This window comes from Anolis carolinensis, chromosome 2 (genome assembly GCF_035594765.1).
Source record: "Anolis carolinensis isolate JA03-04 chromosome 2, rAnoCar3.1.pri, whole genome shotgun sequence".
Taxonomy (NCBI): Eukaryota; Metazoa; Chordata; class Lepidosauria; order Squamata; family Dactyloidae; genus Anolis; species Anolis carolinensis.
The window spans coordinates 86,290,375-86,303,907 of NC_085842.1; the positions used below are offsets into that span (position 1 = coordinate 86,290,375).

Sequence of the window (13,533 nt, forward strand, 5' to 3'; positions counted from 1 at the left end):
TTGTTACATCTGTTAATGAAAGTAGAATGTGATTCTTTGATGGTTGCTTTCTTAAGTTGTATACTTTGGAAAGGAATTACTATGTCCTTTGTTTTAAAGGTAACCTTGGGGAGGATTATGTTTATTACTTATGATGATTTTCTAACCTAGTTAAAGCATAGTTCAGAATTCACCTATTAGTAGTGCTGAAATGCAAATAAGAGCCAGAAAATTTGATATATGTAAAGGAAGATGTATTAGCATCCTTTATCAGTAATTCCTTCATACATAAGTATTTTCCCTGCCAGCTCTTAAGTTATGCTTTTTTGAGAGTTGAGCCTCATGGCACTATGTGTAATAAAACTCAAAATCTGCTTCTTCTAAGAAAAGCAGTTGAGCAGGGCATGCTGAACCATATCTCCCTATATGAACCTGGTTGAATTCTTACATTTTTTTGAGGAAAGGCTTTCTTTTGGTCCCGCTGCTATCACAAGCTTGTGTGGTGAGGACATGAGAGCCTTCTTGGTTATTTCTATCAAGTTGTGGAAATAGACCCTGGGAAATGTAGTTAGCCTCTTCCTTTCTATCTTTCCTCCAGCAGGTAAATACCTTTTAATTCAACATGGCATTTGTGTGATCAGTGTAGCTTTTAATTGAAAGCATTGCATTTCTTTATTATTATGTTTTAAATGTGTGTTTCAAAACTGCTTTTAACTTCAATTTTTAATGTGTGTTTTAAAATATAAGTTCAGTTTTTCCTTTTGTACTAAGAGGACTTTTTGTTGTACTTTATTACGTTTTTTGGAGTTGCACATTTTGCTGAGAAAGGCTGGGAATTAATTAATATCGAATCCTGACCTACTGCAATACTCATTTCTACTCCCAGAGAGTCACAGACTGATATTTATCAAGTTAAACACTTTTTGCTTCCTGTTTTTTTCCAGTATCTCTTCCAAAGATGCTTTGTGAAAATAAGCAGCGAGTATCTGCAGTGCTCTTTTATGCTCACTCAACACATTTCTTACTTGGGTTGCATACCTCCTCTTCAAATGTTATAGCAAAAAACATAATGATTTTGTCACAGTAGTCCATTTGTAATAATATACTGTATATACTTAAGTATAAGCCGACCTGAATATAAGCTAAGGCACCTAATTTTACCACAAAAAAACTGGGGAAACATATTGACCCGAGTATCAGATGAGGGTGGGAAATGTAGCAGCCACTGGTAAATTTCAATAAATAAAAATAAAATAGATACCAATAAAATTACATTGAGACATCAGTGGGTTACATGTTTTTGAATATTTATATAAAACTGTAATTTAAGATGATGATGATGATGATGATGATGATAATAATAATAATAAGAAAACTTTTTGGGCCCCTGGTGGTGGCGCAGTGTGTTAAACCGCTGAGCTGCTGAACTTGCAGACCGAAAGGTCACAGGTTCAAATCCCGGGAGCGGAATGAGCACCCGCTGTTAGCCCCAGCTCCTGCCAGCCTAGCAGTTCGAAAACATGCAAATGTGAGTAGATCAATAGGTACCACTCCGGTGGGAAAGTAACTGCGCTCCATGCAGTCATACCGGCCACATGACCTTGGAGGTGTCTATGGACAACGCTGGCTCTTTGGCTTAGAAATGGAGATGAGCACCAACCCCCAGAGTCGGTTACAACTGGACTTAACATTATTACCTTAATAATAAGACTTTAATAAGATAAGACTGTCCAGCTCTGATTACCTATATACTTGCATATAAGCTGACCCAAATATAAGCCGGCCAGGACCCTCACTCGAGTATAAGCTGAGGAGGGGCTTTTTCAGCCCTTAAAAAGGACTGAAAATTTTGGCTTATACTCGACTATATACGGTAGTAATAGAGACTGTAAAAACTACTTAACCGGAAATATTTTGGCTTAAATAGGAAGTAGAATTAATTGTATGGTAGGTCTTGAACTTAGAATTTTTTTCTTACCAAAAAGTTTAAATTTTATGAGCTCTTTAATATAGTAGTGCATACAGTTGTTATGCAATATTAGCAACAAGAATAGTAAAATAAATCTATATATATAAAAGAGTGATGGAATCGCGGCACCGAGCAAAACAACTAAACTACGGGCCCCCCAACCTCGAAATTGGACAACACAACCCATCATCCACGCCTTAAGGTTGAAACAACACAAAATCACTTCACGCACCTCCACATGGACAGAACCCACAACGCACCATCGGGAGCCATGCCGGGAGGGAAATAAAGTATAATGGCTGGCCGGCAAGAGGGAAGGCAGGCAATGGGAAAAAGCTGTCGCCTGGGTCCTAACGCCCGTCCGAATCATTTATCTCCACTTCAACCTTCTACAATATCCAACCCATTTTAATACTCTATATTTTAAATATATGCTATGAACCATGACAATCAACACAATCTGACTCCTAATATTTTAACAAGCTTAAAATCACAACACCAAATAAAAAACAACACTCTTAAAACACGGGAATGCCAGACACTAAACAATCAGGGCCAGCTAACACCTCCCACGATCTGCCATGCAGGACACAATCCAAGCACTCCCAACAGATGGCCACCCAGCCTCTCAATAATAATAATAATAATAATAATAATAATAATAATAATAATAATAATAATAATAATAACAACAACAACAACATCATCATACAATCCTAAGGTTTGCAGAGGCCTGACTATTTCTGTGGCCCTTACATGTTACATCTCTTTTTATGTTTGGAACCTTTAGAGTGTTTGCTTATCTTTTTCACATAGAAAGAAAATAGCTGTATACTCAGAGAGGCCTGACTATTTCTGTGGCCCTTACATGTCACATCTCTTTTTATGTTTGGAACCTTTAGAGTGTTTGCTTATCTTTTTCACATAGAAAGAAGATAGCTCTATACTCAGAGAGGCCTGACTATTTCTGTGGCCTTTACATGTCACATCTCTTTTTATGTTTGGAACCTTTAGAGTGTTTGCTTATCTTTTTCACATAGAAAGAAGATAGCTGTATACTCAGAGAGGCCTGACTATTTCTGTGGCCCTTACATGTTACATCTCTTTTTATGTTTGGAACCTTTAGAGTGTTTGCTTATATCTTCGACAAACTCCTTACAGATGGCCAGCCAATATCTCCACCATAAAAATAATAATAGAATCCTACAGTGACAGAGATAGCAGAGACCCCTAAAGGCCATCCAGTCCAACCCCTTCCTGCCATGGAGAACACAATCCAAACATTCCCAACAGATGGCCATACAGCCTCTTCGTAAAAATAATACTAATAACAATATCACAGAATCCTCATGTTTCCAGGCAGCCCTAAGAATCATCCAGTACAACCTCCTTCTACCATGCAAGACCACACAATCCAAACACTCCTGACAGATGGCCATCCACCCACTATATAATAATAATGATGATAATAAAGATTATAATCATGATGATAACAGTAACAATAATAATAATAATCATACAACTATACCATCCAATAATTTGGAGACACCCCTAACGGCCATCCACCCCAACCCTTTCTACTATGCACCAAGACACAATCTAACCATTCACAACACTTCGACAACGTATGCATACTATACAATACTACACAGCGACAAAGACCCACTCTACTCTCACCACTTTCACATTACACAAACAACCAAATACAGTAGAGTCTCACTTATCCAAGCTAAACGGGCTGGCAGAAGCTTGGATAAGCAAATACCTTGGATAAAAAGGAGGGATTCAGGAAAAGCCTATTAAACATCAAATTAGGTTATGATTTTACAAATTAAGCACCAAAACATCATGTTATACAACAAATTTGACAGAAAAAGTAGTTCAATGCGCAGTAATGTTATGTTGTAATTACTGTATTTATGACTTTAGCACCAAAATATCATGATATATTGAAAACATTGACTACAAAAATGGCTTGGATTATCCAGAGGCTTGGATAAGCGAGGCTTGGATAAGACTCTACTGTACATACTAAACATAAAGACAACCATACAACAGACGTTCAATACCACCACTAACTCAAATTTCTCACCAACACCACCACACAACGCCACAGCAACGCGTGGCCGGGCACAGCTAGTTCTTTATATATGTCGAGTGTTTATTGGCTAAATGATGAGGTCTAGCAAAACCTATGCACATAGTTGCAATTATATAAGAGTGTTTCTTCATGTGTGTGTGTGTGGGGGGGGGGGGTGTTACAAATTTTCAGTGTAATTTTTTCTGCAAGTGAAATGCCTTTGCTTTGTCATTCAGAAAAGTGATGACTGCAGGATGTTTTATAGCATTGAGGATCCGTGAAAGGTGTCAGTAGATGGGAGGCCTTTCATACTTTGCAATTTCAGGAGATGGAATTGAATGCCTTACATCTCCAGAAAGCCTCATTTGGAACTGTGTCTGAAGAAACCTTACTCAATTCTATTGCTTTTATATTCCAGTCTTGCACTTGCTTGGGTCTTAGAGGTCTTTTTATCTTTGGGTGTACTTGTTCTCTCTCATCTTCTTGGATGCACACTGTAATGGATCTTGCCTACCTTACAGGGTTGGTGAGTCTCCTACCTTGCAAGGCTGGTGTGCTGCTATTTTGCAGGCCTTGCTTGCAAAAGCTCAGCAAAGCAAGGGGGAGGAGCGATCAGGCAGCCATTTTATTTATTTATTTATTTACAGTATTTATATTCCACCCTTCTCACCCCGAAGGGGATTCAGGGAGGATTACAATGCACATATATATGGCAAACATTCAATGCCATCAGACAAATAACATAGTATAGACATGCACAGAGGCAATTTAACATTTCCAGCTTCAGGAGGGAGTGCTCGATTCCGGCCACAGGGGGAGTTGTTGCTTCACCATCCACTAGTGACACAGAGTACTGTACTTCCTCATTCCTTTCCCCATGCTGCTGGCAGTTTTATGATGTTGTAAATTAGTTAAATTAGCCTCCCGCATAAGGCATACCTAAATTTCCTAGTTGACAGATGCAACTGTCTTTCAGGCTGCTTAGGTAAACAGCAAGTTGGGCTACTTAATGGTCGGGGGCTTAACCCGACCCGGCTTCGAACTCATGACCTCAGTAGTGATTTATTGCAGCGGGCTACTAATCAGCTGTGCCACAGCCCAGCCATTATAGTAAGTGCAGTCTGATTGGCTGATGCTTACCAACTGGAAATGGGCAGAGTCAAAGTGACAGCCAAAGAATTCTTTTTCAGTTGGGGATTGGAGTTTGAAATGTGAAGATAGAAATATAGTTTTGGGAACTGTGTGTTAAAAGAAAGAAACCTCTTTGAGGAATATAGTTAAAAGCCTTCAGGAAAGGAAGGGCTGAGAACTATATTGTAACTCTCTAGTCTGGAGTGTTGGTGTTAAACCCCAAGAGAAGTGGATTTAAAAGTTTAATTTGTTCTGTTTGTGTTTCCTTTGTGAAGAAGCATGTTTCCACAGAATCCAAGTTATAAAACCATCCTTTGTAAGAGAAGAGACTAACTTGTTATTGAAACCACTACGCGTCTTTACTGTTCAAATATAGATAAACAACAACTTCTTATTTTTCCTCACATAAAGTGTCTCGTGTCTCTCTCTCAATATCCTAACACAGAGGAGGCTTCTGAATATAATATTGGTGGCAACATTAGTAAAGGTAGCGAATTCGAATCCCTCCTTAATTTTGGTGGCAGCTGAAATCCAAGCCTCTGCAATTTGGACAATTCTGAAAAATCCTCTTATATGTATTTTGAAGGCCAATCCTCTATACACACACACATGTGGACATCCACATACAGTTATTTAAGAAATGAACTTCTGTTAGCTGATAAAACATTATTTCTAACAATTGCAAATTATTATTCTGGTGCTAAATAATTCATAGAATATTTTGGAAGTTCTGGTCTTCATAAGCATAAATGAGTAGCATCTTGGAGCATTTCCCAAAGTATGTCAGAGACCTGGCTAGATAACATGGCTCTAGTTTTGTCAAGCGTTTATCCATTTTTGAACACATGTTTGTGAACTTATTCCATACACAAGCTAATGTCCTTGGTCTTTAAAAAGCTGTACTTTTGTTCTAATTTTCAAAAGCCTTTTTTGCTGTGGTATTTTCAATTAGAACTTATAGTTATTAGTCACAGGAGAGATAAAAGGAACTGATACAATTAAATTGTCAGGGTGGTGTGGATGATGGGCTGGGGAGTTGAATCGATCATCCGTCACCCTGACTGACTTGGTGAGTCAGTTCTCTCCGTCTGCTCACCCGAAGGACTACTTTATGCAGCTGCAAAGTGGCACCAACAAAGGACAGCTGAGTCGTTGATTTACTGCTGATCCCAGCAGGTCTAATTACTTTATTATACAAATATATACAGTTGCTGAAAGCCATAGCTCTCTGCACACATGGCGTCTTCTCTGTTCAGCTCGGCTATTATCTATACAAAGCTGGCACCTCCCGCATTCCTGAGTTCAGGAGTTCCAGCCAGACAGTTCAAATGGAAGCCCTGACCTATTGGTCCTGTGGGCAATCAATCAAGCAGGCTTGTGCTTAACCCTTGTGCTGCTGGAATGCTTTGCCGAAAACACACAGTTGCAAACACCCAACAGCTCAACTTGATATAACATTTCACTTTAACAACAGAATACACATAACAAAAATTTGTGTGGAAGTATAAAACATAAATTATTTTATTAATAAAATAGTTATTTTAATACGAACACAGAATTGGTGTGTGAGCATGATTAAAGTCTTTTTAGATTTTAAGCCTCCAGGCAGGGTGCTTGCATAGGGTAACAAAAGGGAAATGGAATAGTGCACTCAGTCAAGAGAACAGAATCCACCACAGGTATAAGAGCTGTGATCTGAAATTGTTTGAGAATATGAAAACTGATAGGATGGTAACTAAGAACTAAAATACATCCTTTCCTCTTTTTTTCTGTGTAGATATGAAATTTCTAAGCCTGCTGAAGATGGTGCTGAATGCGTTACTCTTTCAATTTACTTCAGAGAAAAGAAAGCAAGACAATCCAGTGCTACTCCAGCTACTGTCCTCTATGGCCAGCCACTACTCATAGCTGTGCCCAAACATAAGCTTACTCTAGATTACTTGTACAGTGTTATATTGGAGAGGATTGGGTGAGTATAAGTTTCACCTATACCATAGCTTTAAATGCTTGAATGTTGTCTGACATCCACTTTATATTAATCTGTATATGGGCTCCTCCGATTTTATCATGAAGATGTTAATAAAAACTGTATGGGCCTTAAGAACTGCAGGGTTTTCTGATAAGTATGTTATTTTAAAAAAGATGTCTCTGAAATTCTATTCCTTAGAGTAAAGTCGTACTAAATTATAAAAAGTAAAAAGAAAGGGCCTGTTACTAATAACAAGATGAATGTACAAGCAGCAAACCCAAGATTATGGCAATATATTGCTGTTTTGCACACAAATTGCATATTACATAGACTTAGCTTTCATTATTATTTATCCCTGACAGATCTGTCTTTCATGAATTAGCCATAGCCATTTAAAAAAACTGTCCAGGTTAATAGGCATCACCACACTATACAGTTTAACACATGGAACTGTCTAGGGCTACCACAGTGTTTGCAGAAATTTAATTATAATACTCTATATACCAATAGATATCTCACAATAATAACATAATAAGCATAAACCAGGTTATTGAGAAATGTTCACTTGCGATTTCCCATCTTTTGTCTCAGTTTACTTCATTTTAGTCTTACGTTGTCCTTTTTTTTCTAGAAAAACTGATGTTTAAACTTCTGTTTCACAGTTACAGTAGAATCAGTTAACCAGAATTCTCAAGAGAACTCTCAAGGAGCTGGCCAAAAATAGAACAAATAATATTTAAATAATAATTCAAATACATGTATAATATAGTAAAACTGTGTAACATTGAGTTAATTTTGTCTTTGTTTGTCTTAATTTGCTTTTAATAACCCTGTATTTATCAAGTTTAATGCACCATTGAATGTAATGCGCACCTCAATTTTTAAAAAAGGATTTTCTAAAGAAGGAAGGAGAAGCAGCACTTTTTCGCCAGGCGGAGGACAATGCCACTTTTTCTTCCTTCTTTAGAAAAGGGACACTGTTTCTCCTTTATCTCCCAGCTGGGGGATGAAGGAGAAATGTAGTTTCTGGTTGCTTGCGAGTTCCTATTAAAAATAGGACTAATACTATACCCTGCCATAAACACTGTACTGGCTTGATATTAATATTGAAGTACAATACCATATTTACTCAAATGTAATGCACATCTTTTTTGGCTTCATTGTTCAGCCAAAATGGGATATGCGCATTACATTCAATGGCACATTGCAATTGCACGCCAAAGGTGCCTGTACCCCTCAGTCAGGCTGAGACTAGGGAGCTCACTAGCCTCAGCCTGATAGTAGAGCAGCAGCTTACCTCTCCAAGCCCCTTCTCCTTCATCTCTCAGTTGGGAGATGGAGAAATGGTGCTCCTTCCCATCCCATGGCATTTATCCAGCATTTACCATGGGTTACGATTAACTAAGAGAGTACTGAACAGGTAATGGGTGAACTTCATGGGATTATTCCCATATTGTTCTTCTTTTTTATCTCCCTTGTGTTTATTGAATTATCACTTGTAATAGTTTTTAATTTTAAAAAAATGCTTTTTCAGCCGCTATGTAAAAATTCCTTCAAAGGAAGACTGTCCTGATGTCTGTTCAGATAATGAAACTTGCAATGGCTCCAATAGTGTGTCTGAAGGTATGATCTGATACTATTATACAGAGTAATATTTGGATTTAATGTGGGTTGGGTGCAGTGAGTTGATGGATGACTAGGCAAATTTTGACTTGATTGCTGAAGTGTGGTACTACACAGGGTTTTTGTTAAGCCCTGACCGTCTTCAAATTATGGTCCTTATGTTGTGAAACCTAACTTCTTGTAGTTGGGGATATTATAAAAGAAGGGGTCATCTAAAAGACTAGACATCAATCTTCAGTCTTAAATATTCTATTACTTTGAGATATTCTTCATTTAATTTCCATCTTACACATAGACAACTTTTCTGTCTCTCTGAGATAAAACAATATCCCCTTCCTAAACCCCAATTGCTCCTCAGTTTTCAGACAGACAATGTTACAAATACTGAAGGGGATAATTAGGTGGAATTAAAAAGTGGAAAACAACTTGATAAATAATTTCAGGTGAAGTTGAAGAGATGGAACATCAGAATGGAGAGGAAGAAAACAAGGAGAAAATATTAGAAACAGATGCCAGCCAGTCTGAAGATGGCACCCAGGTTGAGTCAGGAAAAGAAGGCCTGCATCACAGAAAGCGGCTCTTCACCTTCAGTCTTGTGAATTCCTATGGGACTTCAGAAATAAACTCCCTTCCCACAGAGGGGAAAATTCTCAAGTTGAGTTGTAAGTATTCACCTCTAAATGCCACCTCAGACACATCTCATCTGTGGTAGATTTTATGAGCTGCTATTCTTTGTTTTCCCTTTTGTTTGTTTTTTCCAGCCCATGCTACTGTTGCTATTGACTGGGATTCTGACACTCGGAAGTTGCTTTTTGATGAACATGAGGCACAGGTGATTAGCTTTTCTGTCCCCCCTTTAAAGGGCAATGCTGGGTTCTACTCTGACTCAACTTTTGTCACCAGAGAGTAAGGCAAGATGATTTGGTTTCTTTTGACCATGTACTTTTGGAATGGTCCTGAGCAAGCAAATATTGGGATAAAATATTGAGGGTGGCTGCACTGAAAAAGCTGCTTTGTAGAATTAGTCTATCTGATCTACCATCTAGCAAGCAATAATTGTTCCCATAAATTGTGGTAATTTAATACAATAATTAATATTCTTGTCATGAGCCAGAGAGCATGAGTTACTTGCTCCTCCTGGACTTCCAAATCAGTCCTTTCCTCATCTGGAAAATAAATGTCTTCATAGTTCCAGATGCTTTTGTATTGCTTCTCACATTGTTTCCTTTAAAAAGTAGTATGTGCACAACTACATATGATAATTGAATGTTGAGCTCATAAAAAGAATAGATTTTTAAATAGAGCCATGTATGAAATTGTTTTATTTATGTAGACTCATGTTTAGTGAATTGCTTGACTTTTCTACATCTTTGACTTGGGATATTAATGTAGACCAGCTGCACATAAAGAGGGCCTAAGAATTTGTGAAACATAGAAATGCTTTGAATAAAAAGACTTCAGATTCATCCTCTGGAGTTGTCAGTTAAAACAATTTTGGGTATTGAGGCCTGGGCAATATTCTGCCCAAGATTTTAGAGAGCCACTGCCAATCCAAGTGAACAGTACTAAATGGTCTGAGCTGTTACATAGCAAAGTATATGGACTACATTTGTTTCATCCTTCCATCTCCTTGTTCATGGCTGCTCCCAAATCAAGAAGGAAATGTTACTTCTTTGCAGATATTTGTGTGTCATTGCACTTACAAGGTTCATTCCGATAATAATGGATAAAATGTATTTACAGCTGAATATACCTGTCCTGAGGCATATTTAGTTGTGTTCCATTTCGGTATATGTACAGACTGCATTAATTATGTAAACATTTATTTCTGTTTCAAGTTCAGTCAACTGCACAGATTCTACATTCATAATTCCACCATCCATGGCTTGAAAACACCCCCTCCCCCAACCACCATCAAAAAAGGATCAAAAAGGAAAAGATTAATCTAGTCATTTTATATAAGCGACACTATTTTATTATGCCTATGTATATAAAGGGACTTGGGCATCCATGATTTTGGGGTCCTAGGGTCATTGTAGAAATATTACTATATTTTGCTTTTCTGAGCATGGACCATTAAATTAATGCTTCAGTCATCAGTTTCAGCTAGTAAAGCAATACATAATTTGAACCTCTTTCCTGCCCCAATTGCCCTCTTAGTATTAGGTCCAAACAGCAGTTGGAGATAAAAGCAGCATTCTTTATAGGGAAACACAGAGAAACAAAAGTGTGTGCTGGCAAAGGGCAGAGAATAAGAGAAAGAAAGAGGAAGCACATTTAGTGGAGGCCGACCTGTTGTATCATTTGGCTTCCTATTTGGTTGAGTGGTTGTGGCGGGCTCCCAGAGTAATTACTAACTCATGCTCCTTTCATTTTGGATAAAGTAGAGTCTGGTCAGTCTACAGCAGAACTCAGATGTTCTTGTCCACACCACCAGCACAGCTTCAGGAACAAAAAGTGGAGAATGTGCAAGCTGAAGGGGTGCATTTTGTTTTGTAGCAGTAAAGTAGGCTGGCCGGCCAATACACTTCCCTTTACTGAGAAAATTTCAGATGAGGGTTTCCCACCAAAGCTGAATTAGTAATGCTAAAATTACCCTCAATGAAGTTGTCTATCATGCACTAAACCATGGTTTAGTGTTACATATACAATAGGCCAATATTGTTCTTTAAGAAATTGCTGTTTCCTAGTAGAATCACTATTCCTGTAGAAATATTAAATGTGATGACTCACATTTGGAACCCAGTTTCTGCATTTACCTTGCTCTGATTCTTTTATTTGCATTAGTGTTTTTTTATTTTTATCTCAGTAAACTTTTGTGTATGTTTTTGCACATATGTGGAAATTAGAACTGTTCCCTCTAGCAAGTCCAATTGATTAATAATTATTTCAGGCCTTCCTAACCTAGTCTAGATCAGCTACAGATAATGCAGTTATGAGACTCCCAGACTAGAGAGGAGGATGGCGGATAAAGCATTTTGAGATTAAAATATTACCTATTTGTACCAAGGAATGTAAAGTATGTTCCTAGTTTTTAGAATAATGTAAAATGCATTTTGTATCGGAAGGGCACAAACATAAATACGTTTGTTTTTGGTAGGCATTTGAAAAACACTGCAGTATGTTTCAGCCACAGAAGAGGAAAACTGCTGTAGCACTTAGAGACTGCATAGAGCTCTTCACGACTATGGAAACACTTGGTGAACATGATCCCTGGTAGGTTCATTGTGGGTTCTGCTGTTAATCACTTCACCAGGCAATGCTTTACAAATTAGAGTGAGTTCTTACAGATTAGTTGTCTTTGAACTTCATAACTGAATGCTTTGTAACAGTGTAATCATTCTTCAGAAAGGAGTTGCTGTTTCTTAACTCTTTGGTGTCCAAGTATAGTTTCTTAATATGATGGGAAAGTAAGGTATGATACAGAGTAGTGGGGTAGGCAGTGGGTGTTGACCCACTCAGATAAGACAAATCCAGCTGATTTTGATGTCCTTTGTGAAAGGAAAGCCTACTTCATATTCAATTTTCTTGCTTTGCCATTTCATAAACCTAGAAGAACGGATTTGTATACTAGATTTGTTGTAACAGAGTAACTTGTTCCATGTGTTGTTTCAGGTACTGTCCTAATTGCAAGAAACATCAGCAAGCCACAAAGAAATTTGACCTCTGGTCTCTGCCACGCATTTTGGTAGTACATTTAAAACGTTTTTCATACAACAGATACTGGAGAGACAAACTTGACACTGTGGTAGAATTCCCCATCAGGTAGGCTTTTCAGCTGGATTGATTATTAGAGCAAAGCCATCTTTGATGTGAATTAACTCTTTGGAGACCTAACTTGTATCTGGAATCTTGCTCTTGCACCAGATATTTATCATTTGTTCTAAGATTTCTTCAGTTATTGCTAATGTGTGGTGATAACTAGATAAAGCTCAAGTAAAATATTGGGGGGGGATCTCCTCTCTGGGGAAGAAGACATACAGGCATGGGTTAACTTCCACTTCCTACACAGGTTTAGGCACAAGTACGCATGCTTTAAAATACACATTGCAATCATATGATCCTCAAAATGATGGGCAGTAACTCTCAGCGTTCTTCATAATTGACTGAATTAGCTAGGGCTGCTTAGATTTGGTGCCCAGCACCTGGAGGATCACAAGATTCCTACTCCTTGTCTAAAAGTAGTTGTTTAATACTAAACGCTTTACTCATACCTCAGCTTGTTCACATACATAGGATAGACTTCTCTATTTCTTCTCTCCTTATATTAAATATCTTTTTCTTTAGTATTCTGATATTTTTATCTGATACATTTAAAAAATCCTGCTTTTCCTTGATATCTCCTTTTGCCTTCTGTTCTAGTGTTTTTCTTGCTCAGTTTAATGTGGGAGAGGCCTCTGTGCAATTTTCAAACACAGTCTCATACAGCTAGAGAGAGCAAAACTGCTGAGTAGGTTGCTCCAAATGATGAGGAAATAGCATATTTCATCACATTTTTGGAGGGGAGAAGGGGCTGCAACTATTATGGGGGCAAGAATATGGACTCATGCCGGTGAGTGACACCGATGTGGTCTCCTTCAGCTTCCGGAAGCTTTGAGGGACAGGCATGTGGGTGGGCGAAGGCTTACCTGCCGGACAGAGCTAGGAGGCTTCTCTCGACTGACAGTAGCTGAAGGAAGCCTCCACACTCTTGTACCTTCATCCGCCCACCTGCCGGCCCCTCAGAGCTACTGCGGCTGCTCCGAGGGCAGGGGGTGTGCATGGGCAGGGGGGGTGTCTATT

The 13,533-nt window shown here is 38.3% G+C and overlaps 1 protein-coding gene across 2 annotated transcripts in view; it reads left to right on the forward strand.

Moving 5' to 3' along the window:
* The window catches only part of usp4 (ubiquitin specific peptidase 4), a 49,949-nt gene that overhangs the window by 30,257 nt on the left and 6,159 nt on the right, over positions 1-13,533 (forward strand). For both annotated transcript variants that reach the window (XM_062970113.1, XM_062970112.1), the window contains 6 exons: positions 6,937-7,128; positions 8,663-8,751; positions 9,195-9,413; positions 9,513-9,583; positions 11,852-11,967; positions 12,367-12,516. In XM_062970113.1, the coding sequence (XP_062826183.1) occupies positions 6,937-7,128; positions 8,663-8,751; positions 9,195-9,413; positions 9,513-9,583; positions 11,852-11,967; positions 12,367-12,516 (837 nt within the window). The remainder of the gene's footprint in view (positions 1-6,936; positions 7,129-8,662; positions 8,752-9,194; positions 9,414-9,512; positions 9,584-11,851; positions 11,968-12,366; positions 12,517-13,533) is intronic.